Source organism: Oryx dammah, unplaced genomic scaffold (assembly GCF_014754425.2).
Source record: "Oryx dammah isolate SB20612 unplaced genomic scaffold, SCBI_Odam_1.1 HiC_scaffold_23, whole genome shotgun sequence".
Classification (NCBI taxonomy): domain Eukaryota; kingdom Metazoa; phylum Chordata; class Mammalia; order Artiodactyla; family Bovidae; genus Oryx; species Oryx dammah.
This window is the reverse complement of record NW_024070207.1, coordinates 37067557-37087928: the sequence shown is the minus strand read 5'-3', so window position 1 is coordinate 37087928 and position 20372 is coordinate 37067557. Positions and strand designations below refer to the sequence as shown.

At 38.6% G+C, this 20372-nt stretch overlaps 1 protein-coding gene across 4 annotated transcripts in view; it reads left to right on the top strand.

The window, feature by feature from the left end:
* MBNL3 (muscleblind like splicing regulator 3) overlaps positions 1 to 20372 on the top strand; it is a 74168-nt gene that overhangs the window by 39157 nt on the left and 14639 nt on the right. For all 4 annotated transcript variants that reach the window (XM_040265270.1, XM_040265269.1, XM_040265267.1 and 1 more), the window contains 2 exons: positions 15661 to 15855; positions 17106 to 17342. In XM_040265270.1, coding sequence (XP_040121204.1) covers positions 15661 to 15855; positions 17106 to 17342 — 432 coding nt within the window. The remainder of the gene's footprint in view (positions 1 to 15660; positions 15856 to 17105; positions 17343 to 20372) is intronic.

Genomic DNA, 20372 nt, shown 5'->3' with positions numbered 1-20372 from the left:
CCAGCTGGCCTACTTCCTTTAAACCATTATCAGGCTAGTACTTGGAAAGGGTTGTGTTATCTTTATTTGTAACCCATTTCATTGGTGACTACTATATAATGAACACAATGAAAACTGAAAGATGTATGTAATATTTAGATATAAGGAAAGTGTGGGAGTAGGTCAGTCTGCTCTCAGCAAAACCTATCTCATTACAAAGTTGTTTCTCAGAATTCAAGGACATCTGTGTAGATAGGGCACCCCTTAATTGGTACATCTTTATGAATAATGCAAAAAATGGGTCCTAGAGGCATTAACAGGTCACTAAAATTTTGTTCCATGATACTTTTTCCAGGATGTCTAGAAAATTTTAACTAAAATAAATAGATTTCATGTGTTTACTCATTTGCCAAAAATACTTGCCTTGGAATTCAGTGCTGATTAATTACATTGATAAATTCGTTCCCAGAATGTCACCAGTGAGCTCCCTGGAGTTCCTCTTTGACCTTTAGTAATACTTTATATGGTTGAACTCCTCCAAACTCTGTCCTTAGCTTTCAAACACTGAAAAACCAGTTTGTTCTTGGTTTTGAAGGGATAGGGAAGAGAAAGTGTTCTAGATACTGAGAATAGTATAAAGAAAGCCACAGAGAAATGAATATGCTTGGTGAGTCCAGAAAATGTGAGTAGATGGGGAGTAAAGCAAGGGAGCCTTTTACCCACCACTACTGCTCTTGGCCTCTTGTGGGATGTCCCATTTTCAGACTGAGCAAAGAATAGGAGCCAGATTTTATCACACACCTGAGCCCAGCATTTCCTATGCAGCTGGAGCCTATATTTTTTCAAAGGTCAAGGGACATCAATCAACTGCCCTATTTCAGAGAATCAGAGAGCAAGGGCCTGGGGTAAAATAGGGGTAAAGACAGAAGGCAGACTATTCATCTTCTGTTGAGCCTCCCATCGAGTATCTCCATGCCAAGTCTCAACCCTTCATGCATTATTGATCAGGGAGTGACTTTTTTTGGAGTCCAGTGAGAGATTCATTGAGTTTTTCAGCTTCTTATGCTTTCTAATTTGATTCTCCATGCTTTCTATAATAGAATACATTTCCCTTTTTTCTTCAATGAGGGTAATTTCAGGCGGCAGAATATGACTGTTATGACTCACAGGAGTACTATTTATTTTGCAGCATAGCACAAGACATGAGACATTACTTAGAAGACCCCAGGGAACAATTGGAAATTGCTTTTCTACCTTGTAGATTATTTAACAATAGCTGTTATGATGTGATAAACTGATGAAAGATTAATTTCTGCAGTTATTATGTGTACAAAAAGCTAACCTCGAGATGGTTGATATGATCCTCTTTTGTGGTCTAGAAAGCTGCCTTGTGGGCATGTTGTCATTGAGCTAGTGTGAGCAATTTTAAGTGACATTTACCAGTCTGACTTGAAAGAAATGTTCTTTATTATGGATCTTGATTTTACTATGGAAGTAACGTATAATTTTACTTCGTTTCTTTGGTACCTACTCTCCCTAAATAACTGTCTATCCCTTCTAACTGTACATCCCTCCTGCTCTGATCATCTGATTCTTTTTCCCTAAAATATTCAAGCTAATGTTTAAATTTCCAGTCCTGTTGTTTGTCTGGCTGCATATTAAGACCCATTGGTGTCACTGCCTTGAACCTTATGTCTTCCCACAAACCACACTTTGATCTGTTTCTAGGATACCGGAAGAGCACATCTGCTTTTGGAAAATTGAGTACGGTTTGCTTATTACAAGCCCACAGATAAAGAGAATGACAACCTAGATGTAGCCAGAGAACAGATTCTGTTCAGTGTGACTGAACAATGAACAAAAAAAAAGCCACACCTAGTCAATTTGGGTGGAATGCTTGCTGTAGCAGGCAAGTTTCTTCACTGTATCTAACAGATCTGAATTGACATTTGCGAATATAAAATTCCACCTCAGAAAGCTTTTGGTAGCTTTATTGAGGAAGTTTAGTAAGTGACACAAAGGGTGCGACGCCCTAGTATTTTTCAGTGCAGCTTAAGAGACAGAGCTGCTGATGTTCACAGCAAAAAAAAAAAAAAAATATATATATATATATATATACACACACACACACACACACACACAATTAAGAACTCCCCTTGGCATAATTAAGAGACAAACAGCACTGGAGAAGAATTTTAGGGCAAGCAGACACACTGGGTTCCAACTTCTGAGCACAGATAATGTTTGGAATTTCAGATCTTTTCATAACTTGGAATATTCATCACAGAAAGAAATTTCCAAGGAAGGATTCTCACTGCTAGATGTAATGTGTGTGTGTGTGGGGGGGGTGGATATGATGTTATAGGCTATAAAAATATTTTTGACTCAGACATTTTGTATAATCTAGTAAATACCTTTCCTTTCTCTGTTTGAATGTGGTTGATTCACATGGAGGCAGTTCTTTACATGAAGGTAAACTTGACCCAGTTGAGTGTATGCACCTGATGATTTATATAGAGGTTATTGGCTCAGCCATAGCAGTGTGCCAAGTCCTCTGGTCTGCTGTATGCTTTTCATGGCTTGCATTCCTGTGGCCAAGTCATAGTATTCCAAACCACAGAATCTATAAACACAGGACTTCAGCCTTTTTCTTTATCGCAGATAGAATCATCTGATGTTGTCTAGACCCTCCCCACCATTTTACATCATTTTTACAATTCTATTTACCACGTACATTTCTCAGAAACAAGCTTATATGGAAAAAAAAAAAAGAAACAAGGTTATATGTCTATCTGACATTAATATAGTAAGGAATAAAGGTGAGGTGACACTTCAGGACCAAACAGGGATAAGTAGGAAGTTCCAGTAGATAGGAGGAAGGGATATATACTAATTAATAATATCAGTATTTTTAGACTCCAGTGTTTCAAGTGTTTTTCTTTAATTAAATAGGAGCTCTAAGATATTATCTTACTCTGTGCACTTTTGGACTAGGACAGATTTAAATGAAAAGAAGTAAAACTGCAAAATATTTATTTACTTTTTTAATTTTTGAAAATGATAAATCATTTCATAGTTAAAGATGAAAGGATAATATCCTTTCCTCACCATGATATATTATACATTTTGCATAGTCACGTCAGAGTTATAGATTTTCTATTTCATGTAAACTATTGGCTGAAGTATTTATGTTATCTCCCTGTTTTCAGGGCTCTTCTGTTAAAATGTTAATGAAGATTCTTCGATGAGTTTCTCAGTTTACCTATTCATGAAATAATAAATGATGACATTTAATCTCTTTCATCTTAATGTAGTGACATTCTGTATTTTGTAAAGTGATTGTTGCAAAATGTTCAAGTCAGTAGATGACAGGCATTATATAGTTATAAGATTAATATGCTCTTAATATATTTATGGCTGTTATGTGAATATCCACATTGCCTTGAGGTTAATCAGATCATATCACAGGAGTGTTTGAAGTGGTATCATGCTACGAGCCCCAAATTTTATCAAGATTTTACTAAGTTTTCTAAAAAATTAGAAAAGATTTTATTTTTAGATATAGCAACTGAGACCTAACATTATGTATTTGTTCTATAGATTGTTCCCAGGCTTTCCTTGAGGTTACCAAAGGAAGGCTCTGGGCCCCTTATTTGCATGGTCTCCTTCCACAGCCCTGGGAGGAGGCCTAGCAATGTGTTTATAAAATTTGCCAAAAATATTTGTATACTCTTTGTTCTTAAGGCTCCCCTTCTCTACCCAACAACCTAAACTGCAGGCCCCTCAGATCCTGGATTCATTCCTGATTGCAATTACTGGTCCAAGGTAGAGTAGTTATTCAGGTCCCTTCCTGAGGCTGTGTATGTCACACAGCTTAAAGCTCCTTTAACAGTAAAACAAAAGAAATCACAACAGCAGGAGCTTTGCTGCCTTGCCCCAACTCGGTTTAATACACAAGGTGAAATCTTTTTTTTTAAGTGAAACGAAAATGCTACACTTCTGCCATCAAACAGAGGGCATTTGTACATGCTATCTTTCACAGTGCGTACTTTCTTTGATATTAACCAATCTCAACACTCTCCCTTTATCCTCCCTCGTATATTCCCAGGGGATAAATTAAAATGTAATTGTCTCTCAGCCCATTCTGTGTCTTTCTCTTCTGGGGCCGGTTAGCTCAGTTGGTGAGAGCGGGGTGCTAATGAGACCATGTGGGCCTATTAGCTTTCCTGCTCACGGTCACAGCCTAAGCTCCAGCAGCTACCTCAGCATGGCTTGCCGTTCATCGCCATCGAGATGAAGGCAGGAAGTTGAGAAGGTCTGTGAAACTCATTTTCCCTGGCGGAGGATAAAGAAAATCACAGCAGGAACAAGAAACAAACCCAATGCTTGGTATCCTCACCTAGAGAGGATGATTTTTTTTTTTCTTATCACCATCCTCTTGCCTAGATCAACAAAATTCAATGGTTTGTCAGTGACAGGGCCATGAGGAGACCTAGTGTGAAAAACATAGCTGCCCTCCCCACCCAGTAATCTTTCTCCCCAATAATCCTAATCTGCCATAATAATCTTTATGTGCGTGCTAAATCACTTCAGTCGTGTCTGACTCTTTGCGACCCTATGGACCGTAGCCTGCCCGGCTCCTCTGTCCATGGGATTCTCCTAGCAAAAATACTGGAGTGGGTTGCCGTGCCCTCCTCCAGGAATCTTCTCGAACCAGGGACTGAACCTGTGTGTCTTACGTCTCCTGCATTGGCAGGCAGATTATTTACCCCTAGGGCCACCTGGGAAGCCATAACAATCTTTATAGATGAACTGAATATTATTTGAAACCCTCCTTCACCTAGTCTCCTCTCTTCAGCCATTCTGTGAATATCACATTAGCAATTCACTTGTCCCCTGGAACCATACTTTTTGTAATAAGTTGTATATTTCAGTCTATATTATCACTAAACCATTTTTTTAGAAACTCTTCATTGGATACCTTTTGCTACTGATGACTTAGCCACTCCAGTTAAAAACTGCATGCATACATACGTGTGGGTGTGGGTATATGCACGCACTCTTCATGTATATGTGTACACTACCGCATGCTTCTCATACTGTTTATGTACCATTTCACATCTGTATCAAAAGACAGTTTAGGAGTGGTCTTCTGCTTAAAGTTTTCCCCACCAGGGAGCAAAACAGATGGAATTCTCTACCACTGATGGAATTCTCTGCCACTGCTTTTGATCCCTGAGTGTTTGTTTTGTTTTTTATTTTGATTTTTCTAACTGGTAAACCTAAAAGTAATCAGTGGCTTAGGAATCCATTCTCAATTCACTAAATATTTCTTGAGTGTCTACTCATGCCAGGCATTTAAAAGAGTAAGAAACAGATAAAAAGGTAAATTAGAAATAGTCTCTATCCCCTAGGAATATATGAGCTAGCAATAGTAAGATGATGGATTAATTTTTTTGTGATCCCCTTAGTTTCTGACTTCTACCTGATCCTTTGTATTATTATAGCTTTGAGCTTTTTTTTTTGTTTTCCTCTGTAGAGTGATTTTTTTTATATGAGCCATGAAAGGTTTTGTTTTATTTTGTGTTGTTGTTTTGGAGGTGGTGGTGCTCTGTTAAACTGCTGATAATTATAACCCCTGCATCCATTTATCATGGATTTGCATTGAGATATCTCGTCTCCAGGCTTTCTGTGGCCTTTTTGCTTTTCTCAGTTATTTTCTTGTTATTTTCCCTTCCCCCCAAACCCTTTTTCTCATGCCTGTTGTTAAAATTAAGTAGTCATTGATTTTTAAAAGACTTTTTCTTTCCTAGTGCTATACTGAAGTTAATTGAATTGCCAATGTTATTATATAGTGATTTAGCAACAAATAATTTTTAGGGCAGTTCTGGTTCATGTCTCAGTAACAAAGTTAAAATCCACCCTCCCCTCCCCGCAACTAAGAAAAAAGTCATTTACCCTTTTACCAGATCCTTCTCTAGGAATCACCTGCTATTATGCTGTTGGTTATAATTCGTGGCCTGCTCTACAGCTTCTTACCACTTAGAGGGAGATTCAAACCATAACTTGTTCCCTCTTGTTTGCTCAACTTTACACCTATTATACCCACAATAATCTATCAATCCTTCACCTACCTTCCTCCCTTCAATGCTTCCCCTTATTTGGAGACTTCCATGATTAATAAGGTCAGAAAAGCCAGGTTTAGGTGAGGATAACTATTCACTTTTGATTCTTGAATGTATTTTTCTTCACTCTCTTTTGAGCCACAGTGGCTTATTTATTAACAAGTATGATTAGTACATAAACACCACTATCAGCTTGCATCTGTTTATAAAGTTCACTCTCAGTTACTGAGGGAGCAATCAACTAGTCTGGAGATTATGTGGGCCTCCTTCAGTGTGCCCATAACACCAGTCAAAGAGCGTGGAGATGACCAAGGAAAAACTAAAACAAAATGAGTCAGTTGTGCTTCTTGTGAACATCTAGTAAAGTCTGATGAAAATGAAAATGGTACATTTCATTGTGCTTTGGGATCCAAGGATAGAAATCTGCACGGTGATGGTGAAAGGGGCTGCTTTTTATACTCTATAAATGCTTGTAAATGAGTGATAAGACATTATGAGCGCTAAAAGTTAAGAGTGCTATATTTCTAGCATTAAAATCAAGTCAACAAATTGTTACCAAATGTTTATCATCCTATAAAAGAAAATGTTTAGTTGTCCACCTTTAGACAGGAGCTTAGAGGGAAGGCCTCAATTATGATGTTGACTTGAGGCCAGGATTAGCCTAAGTGAGTTAAGTATCTTGGATTCATCCAACAATAATTGTGACTGACACTGGATATTATTCAAGTTACTATAAAGAGATCTAGGCTGTTATTAGGTTTTATTTCTTTATACTACCTTGAGGAATAACTCATTTTAAGTAATAAATCAATGTTCCTAAGATGTCTGTGTAAACTAGAGATATTTATTTGAGGCATCGGTTTTCACTGAATTGTATTATTATTCAAAGGTGCTTCAGAATCCTTTAAGATCAAAATGTGGTGGCTCCTAAAATTTTTCCTTTACAGGATTCCATCTATCTCCCCATTCTTAGTCATCAAGTAGTTATGATTCTATAAATAAATAGTTAAGAATGTGAACTTTAGTAACTATGTAAAAAAAACATTTTAGTGAACACTTTATTTTTTTTTTTCACCCGAGCAATGTTTTATTTTGGTGGAGTTTCTTTGTTCTCTCTCTTTTTTTTAATATAAATTTATTTATTTTAATTGGAGGTTAATTACTTTACAATGTTGTATTGGTTTTGCCATACATCAACATGAATCCACCAATATTTGTTTCTAAAGTCTAACTTCTTCAATTTGTGTAATCTTGCTATAAAATATGAAATTCACATCCATAGATTTTTATATAATTAGCGCTTTACTTCAGAAATTAAATGCTTTATATTTTTGAATCCTGTAGAATGAAGGTGAGCAAAATTTTCTCTAAATGACTAACAAATAGTTCAGCCTTTGTGGGACAAGAGACAAGATTTGAGGATATTACATAGGTTCTTCTGTAAAGAGAAAAAACAGATATCCATGCTTTTCGTTATGTCGGTCTACGAGTGAGCAGAGGGAAATTTATTTATGGAAACTGAAATGTGAATTGCATATAATTTTCATGTGTTATGAGATATTACAATGTAGAAAATAACAAATGCTGGAGAGGATGTGGGACAAGAGAACCCTCCTATACTGTTGGTGGGGTTGTAAATTGGTGCAGCCACTATGGAGAATGGTATGGAGGTGCCTCAAAAATCTAAAAACTAGAGAGTTGAGTTGCCATGGTAAAGAATCTGCCTGCCAGTGCAAGAGATGTGGGTTCAAACCTTGGGTCTGGAAGATCTCCTGGAGCAGGAATGGCAACCCACTCCAGTGTTCTTGCCTGGGAAATCCCATGCCCACAACCTGGCAGACTACAGTCCATGGGGTCAAAAAAGATTTGGACATGACTTAGTGACTAAACAACAACAATAGCATAGATCTATCAATACCACCCCTAAGCATAGATCCAGATAAAAGTTTGAAAAGATACATGCAGCCCTATGTTCATATCAGTGCTATTTTATAATATCCCATATATATATATATAAGCTAATTATATATATATTAGAATATGTATATAAAATGTAATATCAGCCATAAAAAGGAATGAACTTTTCAATGCCATTTACAGCAAATAGATGGACCGAAAGATTATCATACTAAGTAAAGAAAGTCAGAAAGAGAAAGACAAATACCATATGATATCATTTATATGTGGAATGTAAAATGTGACGCAAATGAACTTATCTGTGAAACAGAGACAGACTCACAGACACAGAGAACAGACTGGTGGTTCCAGGAGGATGGCTGAGGGGGTTGCATTGAAAGTTTGGGACTAGCATATGCAAGCTATTATTATTATAACTAGAGTAGATAAACAATAAGGTCCTGCTGTATAGCAAAGGATACTATAGTCAATATCCTGTGATAAACCAAAATGGGAAATAATATTTAAAAGTATTTGCATATAATATATAAAACTGAACCACTTTGTTGTACACCAGAAACTAATGCAATATTGTATATCAACTACAAGTAAAAATAGAGAAACCACTCATACCATTCTGGCCATACAAAAACAGGGCAGGCTGGATTTGGTTCAGGGGCTATGGTTTGCCAGCTATTACCCTGGAACACAAGCTCTTGAACAGTAAGTACTCCATATCCCAGGGGTGAGTTTCATGAGGTCCTTGAACTTCTTGAGATCACAATTTGTACCCATATGAATTTTTCCATGGGGAGGGTCCACAGCTCTCATCAGACTCTCAGAGAAGTTCGGGACTTGAAAAAGATTAGATGCCACTGTTCTAGAGACAGTTCGCCAAATTTCAGAATGCATTTCCTAAGGCCCTGATAGTTCTAGGTACTTGGGGCTTCCCAGGTGGCGCTAATGGTAAAGAACCCGCCTGTCAATGCAGAAGACATAAGAGACACCGGTTTGATCCTTGGGTTGGGAAGATCCCCTAGAGGAGGGCATGGCAACCCACTCCAGTATTCTTGCCTGGAGAATCCCATGGACAGAGGAGCCTGGCAGGCTAAGTCCGTAGGGTCACAAAGAGTCAGACGTGATTAAAGCGACTAGCAAACACACGTGCAAGTAACCAGTACCTTGTGAGAATTCCTACCCTAGCAGCTAACACTGCAAGACACATTGAGGATAAATAATTGTCTAGGTGATCTTTTTATTCATATAGTCGGTTGTTGCCATCGTTCTTGTTGGTTTTATAAGATTCAAGAAAGATGAAAATCCATACCCTTTGTTCTAAGAAAAAAGCTTTCTCATATTTTCAAATATTTAGTAAATGATTTGTAGGCTTGAGTGAATATCTGAAACATATTTAAGTGCCTGGTCAATTTGGGCTGTATATAGAAATCAGATTCAACCTGTTAGGTACCTTTTTCTTTAACATCAAGACTACCCCACAGATTGGTTCATGTTTAGCTCAACTTACATCAAGGGCTGCAAGACAGGTACAGGAAGGATTAAATTTGCTTATTAAAATTGAATGTGTGAACTTGCGGCTGCCTGATAACAGGTGGTTGTTAAATAAAGCTAAGCCCTTGAATGTTCAAATTCATGGAAATGGAATACTTACCCTGGGGCAGAGGTGGTGGTGAAAAACAGAAATGTCCATTTGAAAATAAATAAGAAACTCAGGAGTTCCAGCTGTGCCCAAGGGTTGAGAATTTAAAAAAAGAAGACCTACTTCTTCTCAATAAACAGCATTATAGAATCAAGTTTATACCAAAGAGGAAATGATTGTAAAATCTACAATGCTAACTTTAAAATGTAAATATGATACAGTATAAACTTACCCTAAACTTTTTCAGCAGCCCCTTGCACTATTTATATAGACTGTCAATTAATTTACAGCTTGTTTTCATGAGTTGGAACATACAACAAACCTAAGAAGGTTAAAATCTATTCCAGGTTAACCAGTAAATTTTGCCCAAAAAAGCAAGGAAAAAAATACAGAAGTTCAGAGCTATTATAATAGGAAGCATTGCTACATGTCCATTATTACTAAATGTTATAAATTGGTCAGTATTTATTAGTGACTAATAATTCTATAATCTAGAAAATTCACTCATCTGCCAGTTTTCCTTTTAATTCAATAGCTTTACAAAATATAATAGTGGCTCTTCTTGGTTCTGTGATTTTACCATTTGAGATTTTTGCTAATTTTGAGACACCCTGAATCATCAAATTGATAGTCTGTCTTCAATTCAGTCGCTCGGTCGAGTCCTACTCTTTGTGACCCCATGAATCACAGCACGCCAGGCCTCCCTGTCCATCACCAACTCCCGGAGTTTACCCAGACCCATGTGCATTGAGTCGGTGATGCCATCCAGCCATCTAATCCTCTGTCGTCCCCTTCTCCTCCTGCCCCCAATCGCTCCCAGTGTCAGAGTCTTTTCCAATGAGTCAACTCTTCGCATGAGGTGGCCAAAGTACTGGAGTTTCAGCTTTAGCATCATTCCTTCCAAAGAAATCCCAGGGCTGATCTCCTTCAGAATGGACTGGTTGGATCTCCTTGCAGTCCAAGGGACTCTCAAGAGTCTTCTCCAACACCACAGTTCAAAAGCATCAGTGCTTCAGCACTCAGCCTTCTTCACAGTCCAACTCTCACATCCATACATGACCACAGGAAAAACCATAGCCTTGACTAGACGGACCTTTGTTGGCAAAGTAATGTCTCTGCTTTTGAATATGCTATCTAGGTTGGTCATAACTTTTCCTCCAAGGAGGAAGCATCTTTTAATTTCATGGCTGAAGTCACCATTTGCAGTGATTTTGGAGCCCCCCAAAATAAAGTCTGACACTGTTTCCACTGTTTCCCCATCTATTTCCCATGAAGTGATGGGACCAGATGCCATGGTCTTTGTTTTCTGAATGTTGAGCTTTAAGCCAACTTTTTCACTCTCCACTTTCACTTTCATCAAGAGGCTTTTTAGCTCCTCTTCACTTTCTGCCATAAGGGTGGTGTCATCTACACATCTGAGGTTACTGATATTTCTCCCAGCAATCCTGATTCCAACTTGTGCTTCTTTGAGCCCAGCATTACTCATGATGTACTCTGCATATAAATTAAATAAGTAGGGTGACAATATACAGCCTTGACGTATTCCTTTTCCTATTTGGAACCAGTCTGTTGTTCCATGTCCAGTTCTAACTGTTGCTTCCTGACCTGCATATAGGTTTCTCAAGAGGCAGGTCAGGTGGTCTGGTATTCCCATCTCTTTCAGAATTTTCCACAGTTTATTGTGATCCACATAGTCAAAGGCTTTGGCATAGTCAATAAAGCAGAAATAGATGTTTTTCTGGAACTCTATTGCTTTTTCTGTGATCCAGCGGATGTTGGCAATTTGATCTCTGGTTCCTCTGCCTTTTCTAAAACCAGCTTGCACATCTGGAAGTTCATGGTTCACTTATTGCTGAAGCCTGGCTTGGAGAATTTTGAGCATTACTTTACTAGCTTGTCAGATGAGTGCAGTTGTGCGGTAGTTTGAGCATTCTTTGGCATTGCCTTTCTTTGGGATTGGAATGAAAACTGACCTTTTCCAGTCCTATGGCCACTGCTAAGTTTTCCAAACTTGCTGGCATATTGAGTGCAGCACTTTCACAGCGTCATCTTTCAGGATTTGAAATAGCTCCACTGGAATTCCATCACCTCCACTAGCTTTGTTTGTAGTGATGCTTTCTAAGGCCCACTTGACTTCACATTCTAGGATGTCTGGCTCTAGGTGAGTGATCACACCATCATGATTATCTGAGTCATGAAGATCTTTTTTGTACAGTTCTTCTGTGAATTCTTGCCACCTCTTCTTAGTATCTTCTGCTTCTGTTAGGTCCATATGATTTCTGTCCTTTATCGAGCCTATCTTTACGTGAAATGTTCCCTTGATATCTCTAACTTTCTTGAAGAGATCTCTAGTGTTTCCTATTCTGTTGTTTTCCTCTATTTCTTTGCACTGATCGCTGAAGAAGGCTTTCTTATCTCTCCTTGCTATTCTTTGGAACTCTGCATTCAAATGGGAATATCTTTCCTTTTTTTCTTTGCTTTTCCGTTCTCTTCTTTTCACAGCTATTTGCAAGGCCTCCCCAGACAGCCATTTTGCTTTTTTGCATTTCTTTTCCATGGAGATGGTCTTGATCCCTGTCTCCTGTACAGTGTTACAAACCTCCGTCCATAGTTCATCAGGCGCCGTGTCTATCAGATCTAGTCCCTTAAATCTATTTCTCACTTCCACTGTATAATCATAAGGGATTTGATTTAGGTCATACCTGAATGGTCTAGTGGTTTTCCCTACTTTCTTCAATTTAAGTCTGAATTTGGCAATAAGGAGCTCATGATCTGAGCCACAGTCAGCTCCCAGTCTTGTTTTTGCTGACTGTATAGAGTTTCTCCATCTTTGGCTGCAAAGAATATAATCAATCTGATTTTGGTGTTGACCATCTGGTGATGTCCATGTGTTGTAGAGTCTTCTCCTGTGTTGCTATGACCAGTGCATTTTCTTGGCAAAACGCTATTAGCCTTTGCCCTGCTTCATTCCGTACTTCAAGGCCAAATTTGCCTGTTACTCCAGGTGTTTCTTGACTTCCTACTTTTGTTCCAGTCCCCTGTAATGAAAAGGACATCTTTTTTGGATGTTAGTTCTACAAGGTCTTGTAGGTCTTCATAGAACCCTTCAACCTCAGCTTCTTCAGTGTTACTGGTTGGGGTATAGACTTGGATTACCATGATATTGAATGGTTTGCCTTGGAAATGAACAGAGATCATTCTGTCATTTTTGAGATTGCATCCAAGTACTGCATTTTCGACTCTTTTGTTGACTATGATGGCTACTCCATTTCTTCTAAGGGATTCCTGCCCACAGTAGTAGATATAATAGTCATCTGAGTTAAATTCACCCAATCTAGTCCATTTTAGTTCGCTGATTCCTAGAATGTCGACATTCACTCTTGCCATCTTGTGTTTGACCACTTCCAATTTGCCTTGATTCATGGACCTAACATTACAGTTCCTATGCGATATTGCTCTTTACAGCATCGGACCTTGCTTCTATCGCCAATCACATCCACAACTGGGTATTGTTTTTGCTTTGGCTCCATCCCTTCGTTCTTTCTGGAGTTATTTCTCCACTGATCTCCAGTAGCATATTGGGCACCTACCGACCTGGGGAGTTCCTCTTTCAGTATCCTGTCATTTTGCTTTTTCATACTGTTCATGGGGTTCTCATTGGAGAAGGAAATGGCAACCCACTCCAGTGTTCTTGCCTGGAGAATCCCAGGGACGACAGAGCCTGGTGGACTGCCATCTATGGGGTCGCACAGAGTCGGACATGACTGAAGTGACTTAGCAGCAGCAGCAGCAGCAGCAGCATGGGGTTCTCAAGGCAAGAATACTGAAGTGGTTTGCTATTCCCTTCTCCAGTGGACCATATTCTATCAGACCAAGTCTTAGCTCATTATATAAAATAATATCACATCAGTTAATTCCTGAAGCTTTATATCTCACTCTATGAGAAGTATGATATGTTCCTGTAACCTGTTATATCACAGTGCCAGTTAGGGTGAGTCAGCCTTTGGCTTTTGTCCTCAAACCTTAAAGCACTTCCTCTGACTGCCCCATTGTCTTTCCTCCCACGTGGTGTCACCCCTTTCCTCTTAAAACTCTTGGCCATCATGCCTTCTCTACTTACTGTGATGAGTCTTACCAGTTTGGAAGCAGGTGGGACATGCTCTTTCTGTTGTTCCTAATTTGCTAGTTAGCTAATGATAAATTCACCTATGGAGAGGGAAATAACAACCCACTCCAGTATTTTTGCCTGGAAAATTCCATGGACAGAGTAGCCTGGTGGACGACAGTCCATGGGGTCGCAAAGAGTTGGACACAGCTTAGCAACTAAACAAACAAAACTCATCGAAGTCTTCCCCAGTGGCCCAGTGGTAAAGAATCCGCCTGCAATGCAGGAGACACAGGAGCCGCAGGTTCAATCTCTGGGTGGGGAACATCCCCTGGAGTAGGAAATGGCAACCCACTCCAGTATTCTTGCCTGGAAAAACTCCATAGACAAGAGGGGCCTGGCAGGGCTACAGTCCATGTGATTACAAAAGAGTTGGACACAACTTGGTGAGTAAACAACAAGCTCATCTTCAGGTAGAGTGCTAATGGGGAAACCCTTCCTTCCAAGGTGAATGTGATTTATAACACGGGTTTCATGGAGAAGGCTGTGCTGGTGAAAATTTCAGCTCCAACTAGAGGGTGGCAGCATGAATATAGATTGTCCCTCACTTCATACTCTACAGAGTCCTACTCTACCTCCATTTAGAACTGTTCCTATTATTGTGATCTAGCACAAGATGTGGGCAGAGCTCGACAGTGCAACAGATTTTTTTTTTTAGTGGAAGAAATTAAAAAGAAAGCAAGAATACATGCTATTAGTCATACATGAGACATCACCAGTTGTACCGCAGTGCACCTACCTTATAAAGTCACTATTAGAAATATACTGCATTTAACCAGGATTTTTTATCCATTATTAAAATGTTTACATTTATTTTTAAATTATGTCATTGATTTTATCATTCACTATGTATATTGGGTGCTGTAGGGGAGGCAAGAGAACTATCAAAGAAATTATGACCATATTGAGAAGAAAAGATGCTCCCATGTGGAACAAACTGGAAAACAGCACAGTAAAGTGATAAATTTATATTTCATAACAGATAATAATAAAGACAATATATATATCACACTCTTTGAGATCAGGACTGTTAAAAAGTTAAAAAACCCAGTAATATCCTTTTGCATTTCCAAGACTTTTACCAGTTATACTCTAGTGTATGTACCTTATAATCCTATGATCTCTCCCTGCCTAATAGGAATCCTATTTAGGATATTTAGTGCCCTCTTTTAAACTGTGCATATCAACTGGTCCCTTAGATAAAGACAAGGCTAGTCAAGTCAGATTCGTTTGTAAAATAAGACCTCTTTAAAAAAAATGACCATACCAATCTCCTTTTAGGTAGACAGCAAGAAGTTGTTAAAGCTCTCACCTTTAAAAATTTACTCCTTTCTTCCTCCCTCTTTGCCTGTCTTCATAATTGATAGTGGGCCAGGAAGAAAAGCAAGTGTTCAGTAGGGCAGGTAGAAAACCATGGTAGGACCGGAAGCTTTGGAGCAAAGCAGTACTGCCAGGAAGAGAAAGGAGGACAGTGAAATGAATGGGGCCTTCAGATTGCCCACATATATGATATCGATGGTGACAGGGTTTTTAGGTAAAAGGGGAAGTGCTAGGGAAAACATGTTTGGAACAGACTCCATCAGTGCGATTTGATTTACCTAACTCATAACTGTTATAATTATGTGGCTTGGTTTATCAGCTTACCAGTAAGTTCGTTACTCAAAGAGATTTGTTGGTTTAAAAGGAACTCTTATATGGTAATTAACATGAGACTAAATCAGAAGATACAGTGGTAAATTTTGATATGGCTTACGCTTTTTGAAAGACTGCTTCTTTGTGTAATAATAGGAATAATCTATTGACCTCTAACACCTATTTTTCCTCTTTTAAACATACAGAATTCTTTTCCTGTGAATCCTGCAATTGCAGCTAATCCTGCCATGGCTTACAATCCTTACTTACCTCATCATCCTGGGATGGGCCTGGTCCCCGCCGAACTGGTACAAAACGCACCTGTTCTGATTTCAGGAAACCCACCTCTTCCACTGCCGGGGGCTGTTGGTCCAAAACCGATACGTTCAGATAAACTGGAGGTATTTGTGTAGAAATCTATGAATACTCATAAGGGTAGATATTAACCTTATGCATAAACATTTCCAGAACCTGGTGTCTTGAATGCTTTAAATAAGTATATCTGGGTTTTAAGCTTCTGGAATATAACCTCAAAGAAGTATTAGACATTTTATTGCTGTAACTTTACCCTGTTATGAAGTGCACGGTTGTACAGTAAGTCAAACAATGTCTTAGTTTGTCTGGCTGCTGACTGTGTGTCTCCTCTGCTATGGCACAGAAAGTCTGGTGGGCATGCTCCAGCTTTACAGTCTGAAATTACAGTCTGTATTCACTGGTGCATCTCTACTTGTTAGAATAATCAAACTGAAAATAAAAGACCCATTAACTATCTATGAATGCAGAATGTAAATGAGTCTCATAGAGTCTAAACCTGTGTCTCCATATTAAGAATGATGTACTAGATCAGAAATATCCTTATACCTAAGAAAAGGAAACTGAAAGAAAATTGTAAACAGCTTTTTGATTTATGGAAATCCTTCAAACTATGTCCTTTTTCATAAGTTGAAATAAATAACTAGTCAATTTCTTACAAAGTCAGCTCCATTGGCAACTCCTCAAATGCTTGGCCATGTATCGGACTGGAATCTGTGCATGTCCTTTAGTTCACAAGTCTGCTTGTAAAAAGCACATTGTTGTGTGATATATCTTGGCCCTTAACAAAATCCCCTCCTGCAAATATAGCTAATTACACTTTAGGCTGTGTATCAAGTGGAGGATTAAAAACTGGTTTTCAATAATTGGTTGTTGTTGGTTAGTTGCTAAGTCATATCCAACTCTTTTGCGACCCCATACACTGTAGCCCACCAGGCTCCTCTGTCCATGGGATTTTCCAGGCAAGAATATTAGAGTGGGCTGCCCTTTCCTACTCCAGGGGATCTTTCCAACCCAGGGATCAAGCCTGCGTCTCCATATTGGCAGGTGATTTGTTATTGCTGAGCCACCACGGAAGCCTAGTTTTCAAGAATACTTTCATTTCAATGTAAGGAAAGCTGACAAACTTCCTTTGGGGACAATGGCTTGTTATCTTTCTTGGAAGAGAAATTTTGTTTATGTCTCATAGTGACTATGGCTTGACATTATCCTTCAACTTTTGAAATTTTTCCTAAATAGATGACAAAAGAATGTGTACTGTTGCTCTTACATTCACTGGCAAAATAAATAAAAACTAATAACCTTCCAAGCGTCAATGTGATTTTTTTTTTCCTTTGAGGTTTGCCGTGAATTTCAGCGAGGTAATTGTACCCGTGGTGAGAATGATTGCCGCTATGCTCACCCTACTGATGTGTCCATGATTGAGGCAAGTGATAATACTGTGACCATCTGCATGGATTACATCAAAGGTCGATGCTCCCGGGAGAAATGCAAGTATTTTCATCCTCCTGCGCACTTGCAAGCCAAACTCAAAGTGGCTTATTACCAGATGAACCATTCAGCTGCCACTGCAATGGTAAGAACAGGCCAGGACTTGTCGACTCTCTGTTGGGGGATAAATGATTCATATATGCCTCAATTTGTCTAATACCCTGGAATCACAATCTTGGATAGTCATGAGTAGACCTTAAAATGAATCTCCCAGAATATAAACTGGAAAGGAGAGAACCTATTTATTCTAATTCACTAAAAGTTTCTAACGGTAATTATTTAAAAGCTTTCCTAATGATTCTTACTGTGCTTTTTCTCCCATTTTTTAAGAAAGAGTAAATTACACAACTTAAACAGTAAATTATTTTTGAGTGATTTTTACAGCCTAACTAACCGTAATATCCTGTGAGCCACCTAGATGGGCACTTGGCTGGTACTATCCTTAGTAACTTTCAAAAACAGAGGACTTGGAGGATGAGTTGGTAATTAAGTTCTAATTTCCCAAAGGTTGATGATTTCAAGGCAGTAGCCAGGCAAGGCTTGGCGGGGGTGGGTGGGTGGGATTTCTATATGGTTGGGAGAAGAGGCCTGACTATTGAGTTGCCATAGTAAGTAAATTTTGGAGAAAAGTTAGTTCTACTTCACTATGTAAGATAGGAGGTAGAAAAAAACTTGCATAACACTATTGTGTGATAGGTTAAAAAATAGGAATTATGATTACTTAGGTTTGTCATAGTTGTCAATTATTTTGATAGGCTGTAAGCTATCCATTTCTTTTACATCCTGAGCCTTTCCTCCTATAATAGGGTATAACCCAAATAAGGGACAACATTCTGAGGAAACCTCATTTTTCCTAGCTGTGGAAGAAAAATCACCTCTATGACCCTGAAGCCCATGACAGAGATCTTTCCTTTTCATAAGAGAGATACATTTATTTTCAGGCATCCCTGTTTATTGAGAAGGTTCTCCTCATACTAAGTTAAAATCTATCTCATTTTAACTGGAACATAGACTTATTTTATTACCAAAAAATGTCTATCCCTATTTCATAGGAACCTGATTCTATGTCTTTTCTCTAAGCCAAATACCCCAAATTTCTCCAAACTTTTCTCTCAGATGACAGCTTTGAGGCCACAGCACCAATGTTGGACTTGTTCCTCTTTCTCAGTAACCCTGCTCTCTCAGAACTAAACCAACTACTTTGTGAAAGAGCTGAGTACCAACATAGAACACACTTATTTTCTCCCTTGATCTGGACAGCAGAATCTGTGAATGAATGTTTAAAAAAAAAAAAAAAAGACTTCATCACATTTTTTGTCTTAAATTCTTTTGAATGAGGGAATTTTTAGCTATGAAAATAGCAAGGAATCCAGAATATCAATGCAGAATTTAAGCCTCCAATTGTTAGTTATTTCTGTTGGTGGCATAGAGAGGAAATAGTTTGCCCCCTAAAGATAAAGGTTCTCTCATGTGCATGGGATGCACGAGAAATGGCTTGCCTGTGCTTTGGTAAACCTGTCCCATGCTCAGTCATGGGGCTTTCATATGTAAGTGCCTATTTCTGATGATTTTGGTGTGTTTGGTAGATATATATGTCAGTCTGAAATTTCCATGTAGAGTTAAATATACTATATAGTAGGCCTTCAACTGGTATTTTTGAACATCAATATAAAATGCCTTTCTGAGTCATCAGAGCAGTCTTAAAGGTTAAAGTTGCATTTACCCATAGGAATTTGTGTGAGATAAGATTAAACAAAGGAGGCTGCATGAAGAAGTTTAAACTTTCTGTATTGTAAGGATTCACAGTTGTAATGCTTTTTGAAAGGGAGATTTTTTTTTTTTTACCCTGTTCTTGTTCATGCTCAGGTTGAAATCACTGAAAGCAACTTGTATGCATATAAAAGACTTGAAGAGGCACTATAAACTCCCCAAATAAAAATACAGATACTGTTAGGCCTTCTTTATCCACAGGAATAAGGAGGTCATGGCATGCCCTCTTTGGCATATGGAAGGCTAGGTACTCAGCATAAATGTGCCCATCTCCTTAAGAATTTGGAGCATGCCAAGTTGTCGCCAGGACATGTTTTTAAAGTACTCTGCAGTTAGTAGAGGGGAAAATGTCAGGTCCAATTTCTCCAGTGAATCTGATCCAGGGGCAAGTTTGACTGAAAATTATAAGCACAGGAGGATTTTAAAGAATTGTAGACATGAAAGGAAGATTTTAACACAGTAAGAGTAAAACTACTCTTACCTTAAATTCAACCTTACAAGGTCTTAACAAAGCAAACAGTACATACCGAAATGCACAGTGGGTCTCTATAAATAAATGAGAATTGCATACATTTTGCTAACTATGGTTTCTAGGTGAGGTGGATGGTGCAGGCGATTCATTCATTTGCTTTTTCCTTACACATTAGTTGGGAAATATACAGTTATAGGGTTTGGACCCGAAATCCTTGTATAAATTGAATTTTGGATTTTGGAGCTACAGAATCAGACTCAGATCTACTGACATCTGTTTTTTTTTCACCTATATGCCACTTATCACCTTGATTTAGATCAAAATTTTAACTGGCAAAAATCCCTTTCCTGTTAATAAGTTGCTTCTGCTAATCTCATTTTAATAGGTGAATAGATGGGCATCCCTTAGATGTTAGTTTTAATTATTTTTAATTTTTATTTATTTTTGGTTGCACAGGGTCTTTGTTGCTGCATGCGGGCTTTATCTAGTTGTGGTGCACGGACTTCTCATTGCGGTGGCTTCTGTCGTGGCGGAGCACAGGTTCTAGGGTGCCCAGGCTTCAGTAATTGCACTTCTGGGCTCTAAAGCACAGGCTTTGTAGCTGTGATGCTTGGGTTTGATGCTCCACAGCATGTTGGATCAGGGATCAGAACTGTGTCTCTTGCATTGGCAGGCAGATTCTCCACCACTGAGCCACCTGAGAAGCCTTCAGTGTTAATTTTAAATGATTACTTGCTATCAACAGCATCCTGTCACATCTTGCCCACCTGATGGAGTCCTTTTCAACTTCACTCATTTGTCTAAATTAGTGAAGCTGAAAAACTTCTTCCCCCCCTGGTATGTTCATTTTCTACTTTGGGCTGAGTATGTACT